Genomic DNA, 8,163 nt, shown 5'->3' with positions numbered 1-8,163 from the left:
ACTACATGCACGTTACTAATAGTACAGGTACTAACCTTGTGATGGTACAAGATAGTGNAACTGAATTTCTTTCTCAAGAACTAAAGTATAAAAGTGATAATAAATAAATAAATAAATAATTACATACTTGTTTGTGTTGTTTGCATTTCTTTGTTNTCAGTTTCAATTTCAGTCTCAACTTCATCATTTGAATCTTTTACTAAAAATAATGATGATTATTAAACATGTAAACAGTAGCTTCACAAACAACAACATACCATTAATATCATATTCTTCATCATTATTCATTGTATATTGTCCAGTAGGTAATTCATGTAAACCTACAGTGAATGACAATGTACAGTACATGAATATATAATTAATATATACCAATCAATAATGTCATTCACTTCATATCAAACCTAATAAATATCATTAACAATCATTTCACATGATTTCAGGTCGTAGCATGCTGTGTACCGTACAAGATGATTTATTGGTGAGGAATTAATACTGGCGATTGGCGGTTCTATGAAGAAATCGTCAATACAAAATCAGCCATTTTGTTTCAAACTGAGCATGCTCAATGGCAGATTATGGCACATGGCACAAAATCACCAATACAAAATTCACTCCCGCCAATAAATCATCTCGTACGGTATATGATTTAATGGTATAACCTTTACATATAGACTACATTCATGTACACATACACATACCTGACTCAGTGATAGTGTACATACCTGATGCTTCCTTGTGATCTTTGACTTGCTGTAGTTCTAATTCTTGTTGAAGATCATCAACCTTTCTTTGCAGTTCCCTTTTCTCTCTTAGAGCAACTTCTTTCTGTCTCAAGAACCTGGAGGATGTTTGTTCCTCTTCCTTTAACTTCTTTTGTAGCTCCTCCAGTTGTTTATTTGTAAGATCATTGTCTATAATATAATAATGATTGGAGTATCATTAATAACATACAGCACAAAAAATTTTTGAGGGCTATTTGTAAAGATTAAATTGTGCAATAAAGTTTGTGAAAATCAAATCAAAAATTATACAAGATACCATATAGCTGGAAAATTTGGTGGAGAATTAAATTTGGCAGATTGGCGGTTCAAAACAAAACAGCCAAAATTATAACCATCAATAATACAGTGGATTTTTAATTGCATTCAAACCAGAATTAGAACAGCCTTCTATTTCTGGCAACATGTTGCTTAAAAGATCAAAGTAAACACAAATGTTGCTAACAACATGTTGCATAGTGTATGGAGGCCTTAACATCATTGTAATGTACATCTGATGGACTTGAAGATAAGCTTGGTAAATTACAAATTAGTGAAATTGTGAAAATGTAATCTTCAACAACATGCCATATACCATAAGCCACAAATTCAAACAATGCGTATTTTGTGGGGATCATGTGCACCTAATAAACCATGCCCAAAAAAGTTAACTGACGCCTCACAGATTGATCCAACAGAAGTTTTCACTCCACTTGGATTATTGTGTGATCCGTAAATCCCTCCCCTCCATATTATGTGCATGTATTATGCAGTTTACAGAGCATCCAAGTGGAGTGAAATCGGCTGTAATTGGCAATGATGAGTGGATTCCATGATGAGCATCTGATACTGAAAAAAATGCCAAAATGACAGTATTTCTCACTATTTCAGTCAAGACTGTGGAAGGATCGAGCAGCTTAAAGAAAAGACAAGATAGTAAATTGCCAAATTAAGAGACCCCAATAATGTATTTAAGCAATTTTGATGCAAAACCACCTAAGTTTTGAATCGCCAAATTCTCCGGCTACATCATGATATAGAGATGATAAGAACAAGCATAACAGTGTAAAAATATTCCTATAATTGTTTTCACCACCTTGCAAGTACAACTGGGTTCTTATTAAGACTTATGAAGGTTCTCTCTACCTTCTAATGCTTCTAGAAAAGTCTTTAGACAGTATTTCTATATTCTCTATAATGTTCTATGTTAGTATTTCTAAAGGGACTTTTGTCTGATTTTGGAGCAACTTTACAAATTCATAAAAAATCTAATTTTAATTGAAATTAGTTCAAACTTAAAACGCAACATATAAAACATGTATATGTATTAGAAAAAATTATTAAAATGGTGAATTGTTTACTTTTCAATTTTGGCAAAATTTGACCATGTACTATTATAGTACAGGACTAACCTTGTGATGGCACAACATAGTTGAACTGAATTTATACGGTATAGATATATAAACTATACGGTATAGATACATGTGCATGAGTCCAATTATGATGTACATGTACATGTATAGCCACAAATTCCACCCACCAATCACTACAAATTCCTATACTCCAAATATGGTACCTACTAATATCAACTAGTGTACTCCTCCTCATACAATCATTCATGTGGTCTATCAGTAGATACAGTTCAGAGTACTGGACTAACCTTTACTGATATAAGTACATGTATGTACAGTCTCAGTCTCTTGTAATATCTCAGTCTCTTCTTTCTGTTCTACTGGTACTATACAATACAATTTATTAATAATTATTAATAATAAGTATACCATTATGATCTTTAATTAATGACATTAATCTTTCATTCTCCAGTATCAATGCTTTCCTTTGTTCTAATTATAAGAAGAGGTCATTAACTAGTAATTAATAATATGTGTGGGTGTGTACATACTTTCACTTTCATTTTTAAAATTTTGAATTTCACTCTGTAACTCTATAAAAAATAGTATAAATGAATACCATATAGGGGTTATATTTCACTGGAAATAAATTTTGCGAATTTTGCATTACATGATTAAATTCATGAAATTAAATTCCACAAAAGAGGTGTGGCACACTAGGAAAAATGGCTGCAGAAGGTAGGATTTGCGAAATTTTATACCAACAAAATAAAACCCCTATATGGTAGTATAAAATAATGTGTATATTGAAAACATTGAAACCCCACAAGCTACATAAACATGTACATGTACACACACATACACACATATACCTGATTGCATGGGTGATAGTGTCATAGTCATACTGACCTGATACTTCCTTGTGATCTTTGACTTGCTGTACTTCTAATTCTTGTTGAAGATCATCAATCTTTCTTTGCAGTTCCTCTTTCTCTCTTGGAGCAGTTTGTTTCTGTTCCATGAAACTGGAGGATCTTTGTATCTCTTCCTTTAACTTCTTTTGTAGTTCCTCCAGTTGTTTATGAGAAGTGGGTACGTCTATAATATAACAAGGATGGCAATAAACAATAATTATGTGGAGGCACCATATTTACCCAATTAAAAGCCCAGGTTTTTATTATTAAACAGGGAAAAACGTATAAAAAGAATAAAAAACTGCAAAAAGGAAGGGATTGAACTTACAATCATGATGCTAGTGCATAAAACCTAGCATAAATAAACAAAATTAATGGCAGCATATCCATTTAAGTTTAATATAATAATATGCATGGTATAGAAGTACATGTATATGTGTATGTCACACATGCATACACACTTACCTGATTCAGTGATAGTGTAATCACACTGAATTGATACTTCCTTGTGATCTTTGACTTGCTGCAGTAGTTCTAGTTCTTGTTGAAGATCATCAATCTTTATTTGTAGTTCCTCTTTCTCTCTTAGAGCAATTTTTTTCTGTTTCATTAAACTGGAGGATGTTCGTTTCTCTTCCTTCAACTTCTTTTGTAGTTCCTCCAGTTGTTTATGAGTAAGTTCATTCTCTATAATATAATAATGATTGGAGTATCAATCAATAATTATTATTAATAACATTTATATCACTTTATAACCTGATCTTAATTCTTCATATTGTTCTGTCTTGTGTTTCAAGTCTCCAGTAACTTCCTCCTGTTGTTCAGTGAGTGTTGCTAGTCTCTCTTCATATTCCTTTATAACTGGTTCATAAAATTGTAATTTCTCTTTTGTATGAAGTTCCTTTTCTTCCTCTAGTTGCTTTTGAATACTTTCAACTTTCTCCTGTAGCAACATAGCTTGATCCTCATCCTTTTCTGTTGTTCCTATACTCAATAGTTACATTATGTATTATATTAATAATATTGATGTACCTGCTGGTACTTCAGTTGTTTGTGTGGATGAGTCTTGTTTCTTCATGCTACCATCACCTCTAATGACACTTACTCTGACATACATGTACATGTAATGTGATAATACAGCTGATGATAGTCTCTGTACATCTTTAAGTACTGAATAGCTAGTATCTTGATCAACGATAATTGTAATATAGTCAAGTAGTGATGGAACTTTAAAAAGCTCTTTTTTCAAAAATCGACGAAGTTTCATTTTTAACTCCTCAACAGCTCCTTTATATTCCTCAATAACTGCAATAGCCTCCTCTATATTAAACTCATTAACAAGAACCTCCAGCATCCTAATATCATCAAGTGAACTATTCTCACGCACTAATTGTAAAATACTACGGACATCTTTACACTGAGCTAGCCGAGGCTTTAATCCTTTGTTGTATCCACCCAGTACACGTTTGATATCATCAATGGATGAAGACTGAGGGTTGCTCATCATGATTGATCTAACAATGATAAATGGTTCCTCCAGCTTTAATCGCATCAAATAAAGCTCTGTAGTGACACTCTTAGGAAGATAAATCTTGAGCCCTTCAATAAAGTAATTGATGTGTTGTAAATGTAGATCTATACAAAGTGTACATAAAATAATTCTTACCATTCTTATCATCACTCCCATAAATCTCTCCTATACACCAATCATTAGTTACTGGTATATGTTATAATACATGTACTTACTGTAGTCTCTCATGATAGCTCTTCCTATATCAGCAGTGGCTGTAAATTTACATAAAATATCAGCAAATGTCTCAAGTTTTTTATAATCTTTACAGACAGCTGCCTTTATTTCACCCAGTAGTTCTTCTCCTTGTTCATATTGTGGGACGATACTCTCTTGTATAAGTTCTGCTCCACACAATTCTGTAACCAGCTGATGTAATACAGAAAGTAGAGATTGGTTTAAGGTATAACGAGCAAAAATTCTACAAGCAGGATGAACTGAACAATAAATAAATAAATAAATAAATAAATGATGTATTCATTTTTACATTAAACTCACTCTCCGTATCTATTCTATCAGCTACTCCATTCTCTCCTATTTCCCTCAATGCTGATACCAATGAATAGATAGTAGGACACCTTTAGTCTTCTGTACATCATCAGCTTTCTGTAACCATTTAGTAAGACACTCACGTAGACGCCTCTCAGAATCTTCTTTACTATTCCTTCTAATAGCATCCAGTGTAGTAGAGGATAGACCAAGATAAAGACCAAGATTATAACTGACTCCGTAACCGTGTCTTCTGAGTAATTGAAGTACTTCAGGTAGATCAGTAACTATTAAATAATTTCATTTTAATAAAAGAAATAAACACTGAATTAAATATACTTGTCAGTTGATCGGGAGGATCTACTGGTACAGAAGAAGAGAGAGAAGAAGCAAACTTAGAAGCCATTTATTGAACTGCACGGCTGGGCTGACAATGATCCGGCCAGATCATAGATGGAGATATTAGAGTAAATGAATTTCATTTACTCTAATATCTATGATGCGATAGCGATATCGCAGCCCCACCCACTAACACAAGATGGCTACCATTAGACGATTGTTATCAATTGGCTCCAGATTTACTCCTTCACGTATCTCTAGTATAACCACCACCCGCCATTATACTTTAAACAGAATTGAAGATAAAAGAAATCAAGCTCATTTAGGAGGAGGAGAAGAAAGAATTAACAAACAACACAAAGGAGTAAATGAAATAATAATAATGTTTTTATATACATATATAAATTTAAAAATAATTTTTGTTGTTGTTTATTGCAGGGTAAACTGACAGGAAGAGAGAGGGTCCAGTTATTATTAGATGATGATTCATTCATTGAATATGATTCATTTGTTGAACACACTTGCACTGACTTTGATATGAATACTCCGAAAAATAAGGTAATTAATTATGGTGGGTGTGGTTTTTATATTATTATTATTAATAGATACCTGGTGATGGTGTGATAACTGGTCAAGGATTAATTAATGGACGTCCTGTCTTTGTATTTAGTCAAGTAATGAATTATAATTTATTATTATTATTATTATTATTATTAATAGGATTTCACGGTATTTGGTGGTAGTCTATCAAGTATGCATGCTCGTAAGATATGTAAGGTAATAATAATAATAATGAATATTAATGAACTACGTACATGTACAACATTTAATGGATGAAGCTATAGTAAATTGTTAATGATAATATTATACATTATATAGCACTGGATCTATGAACAGATAATGATAGATCCTGTACTATTAAATATCTATGCCATTTGACTCTCTTGTGGCTACAATGGACATATTGAACAATAGACTCATTCTTCATTAGTAATGCATGTTATGGTACAGTGTACTGGTATCTCTACTAATACTCATTAATGGAGGTAACATTCAGGTGCTGTACATGTAGACTAGCAGACACTCTTCAATGATGTTTGCTTGAGTGGGGCTCACCTGTACTACCCTAATTAATTGTGTTATTATTATTATTATTATTAATAGATAATGGATAAGGCAGTATCAGTAGGTGCTCCCATTATTGGTCTCAATGACTCTGGGGGTGCCAGGATACAAGAAGGGGTGGACTCACTAGCTGGATACGCTGACATTTTCCTGGTTAGTGTATTAGTGTATTAGTATTAGTATTTTTTTATTTGTTTGTTTGTTTGTTTGGTTGTTTATTTATTTATTTATTTACTTAATTATTTTTTTATTAATAGCGTAATGTGATGTCCTCAGGAGTAGTCCCACAGATATCATTAATAATGGGACCTTGTGCAGGTAAAGTATAGCCTCTCTTAATGGACACTCTCTATAGCGTACACCTCCATTTAACGGACAGCACCTAGTGTACCAATTACATTCCTTACTGTATAAAATAACCTCCACATAAAGGACACCTCTGTATAACAGAGACACTTTCAAAGTGTCCATTATATAGAGGCTAGTCTGTAGTTGTAATTGACCAATCAGATTGCTTGATTCTAAGTTTATTAATGGCTTACACTACCAAGTTTATCATCATCATCATCATTATTATTATTATCATTATTATTATTATTATCATTATTATTATTATTATTATTATTATTATTATTATTATTATTATTATCATTATTATTATTATTATTATTATTAATAGGTTGTTTGAATATTAATGCATCAGTTAAAGGTGCTCGGTTTGTTAGGTTCTGTGATACTTTTTGTATTCCACTGATAACCTTTGTTGATGTACCGGGATTTCTACCAGGTAACCATGAGTAATTATAATGTTTCCTGATACATATTGATGTCCTTATGCTGTGTAGAAAGTTTGAGCTGATTCTGACTTCAATTTTTCAAGTTACCGCCATTTTAAGAAAACGCCAAAATTCTGAAAAATACCCAAGGCTATAGCCCATGGTTTTTTCAAAAAATGGCTCTGAAATCACCCCAAATTTTTATTACATAAATAATAGTATAACAGAGACACAGTGTCCATTATATAGAGGCTAGTCTGTACATGTATTTGTATTTGACCTATCAGATTGCTTGATTTATATGGTTTACATGTACTTACATGTAGTACCAAGTTATTTATTATTATTATTATTATTATTATTATTATTATTATTATTATTAATAGATACCTGGTGATGGTGTTATAACTGGTCAAGGATTAATTAATAGACGTCCTGTCTTTGTATTTACAATGTAGTTGAGTAATGAATAATTATTTATTTTTATTTTTATTTTTTATTTATATTTAATTTAGTGGTTAGTACTGAAGTAGTTAGTACTGAAGTTAGTCCATCAGTATCAATAGGTAAAAATGAAGATAAGAATAAAATTAAAGTTGTTTTGATTTTATTGTTATTAGTAGCTCAAGAAGTAATTATTGATGATGATCCAGCATATGGTCAAGGTATACATGTATGAACAAAACAAATTTATTTATTTATTTTTATTGATTGTCTAGTTGAGAATACCATCAGGTCTAATGTCCAATTACTCACTGAAGTTAATCCAGCATACAGTACATGTAATGCTGTTAATGGACACAGTATTAGTAATGATGATGATGTAGTATATGAAGCTGT

At 31.9% G+C, this 8,163-nt stretch overlaps 3 protein-coding genes across 5 annotated transcripts in view; 1 reads left to right on the top strand and 2 right to left on the bottom strand.

The window, feature by feature from the left end:
• The window catches only part of LOC109587033 (uncharacterized), a 9,080-nt gene extending 9,010 nt beyond the window's left edge, over nucleotides 1-70 (bottom strand). Inside the window, exon 1 of the mRNA XM_020003256.1 lies at nucleotides 36-70. The gene's annotated coding sequence lies outside the window, so the exon portion shown is untranslated. The remainder of the gene's footprint in view (nucleotides 1-35) is intronic.
• Nucleotides 71-73: 3 nt separating this feature from the next.
• LOC109587031 (myosin-10-like) lies at nucleotides 74-5,501 on the bottom strand. The gene is made up of 15 exons (XM_020003250.1): nucleotides 5,423-5,501; nucleotides 5,093-5,370; nucleotides 4,771-5,031; nucleotides 4,691-4,720; nucleotides 4,057-4,623; nucleotides 3,781-4,008; nucleotides 3,490-3,711; nucleotides 3,020-3,208; nucleotides 2,662-2,703; nucleotides 2,540-2,602; nucleotides 2,419-2,496; nucleotides 723-911; nucleotides 258-320; nucleotides 124-199; nucleotides 74-80 (listed from the first exon to the last, which is right to left on the bottom strand). Exons 3-15 carry the CDS (start codon nucleotides 4,781-4,783, stop codon nucleotides 74-76), a joined length of 1,767 nt encoding a protein of 588 aa, XP_019858809.1. The 5' UTR covers nucleotides 4,784-5,031; nucleotides 5,093-5,370; nucleotides 5,423-5,501.
• A 100-nt stretch (nucleotides 5,502-5,601) lies between these two features.
• LOC100633319 (propionyl-CoA carboxylase beta chain, mitochondrial-like) lies at nucleotides 5,602-8,157 on the top strand. 3 transcript variants are annotated; one of them, XM_020003253.1, is made up of 11 exons: nucleotides 5,602-5,786; nucleotides 5,861-5,980; nucleotides 6,028-6,096; nucleotides 6,143-6,199; nucleotides 6,587-6,700; nucleotides 6,805-6,865; nucleotides 7,227-7,334; nucleotides 7,710-7,777; nucleotides 7,839-7,889; nucleotides 7,947-7,988; nucleotides 8,043-8,157. In XM_020003253.1, exons 1-8 carry the CDS (start codon nucleotides 5,622-5,624, stop codon nucleotides 7,718-7,720), a joined length of 705 nt encoding a protein of 234 aa, XP_019858812.1. In that variant the 5' UTR covers nucleotides 5,602-5,621; the 3' UTR covers nucleotides 7,721-7,777; nucleotides 7,839-7,889; nucleotides 7,947-7,988; nucleotides 8,043-8,157. The 3 variants fall into 3 exon arrangements, with proteins under 3 accessions (XP_019858812.1, XP_019858811.1, XP_019858813.1); XM_020003252.1 differs by having other exon boundaries at nucleotides 7,710-7,780; XM_020003254.1 differs by lacking the exon at nucleotides 7,227-7,334 and having other exon boundaries at nucleotides 7,710-7,780.
• The last annotated feature ends 6 nt before the right edge of the window (nucleotides 8,158-8,163 follow it).

Source organism: Amphimedon queenslandica, unplaced genomic scaffold, assembly GCF_000090795.2.
Source record: "Amphimedon queenslandica unplaced genomic scaffold, v1.1 AMPQUscaffold_12709, whole genome shotgun sequence".
NCBI lineage: Eukaryota > Metazoa > Porifera > Demospongiae > Haplosclerida > Niphatidae > Amphimedon > Amphimedon queenslandica.
Note: the sequence above shows the minus strand (reverse complement) of the source record. Positions and strands in the feature narration are given on the sequence as shown.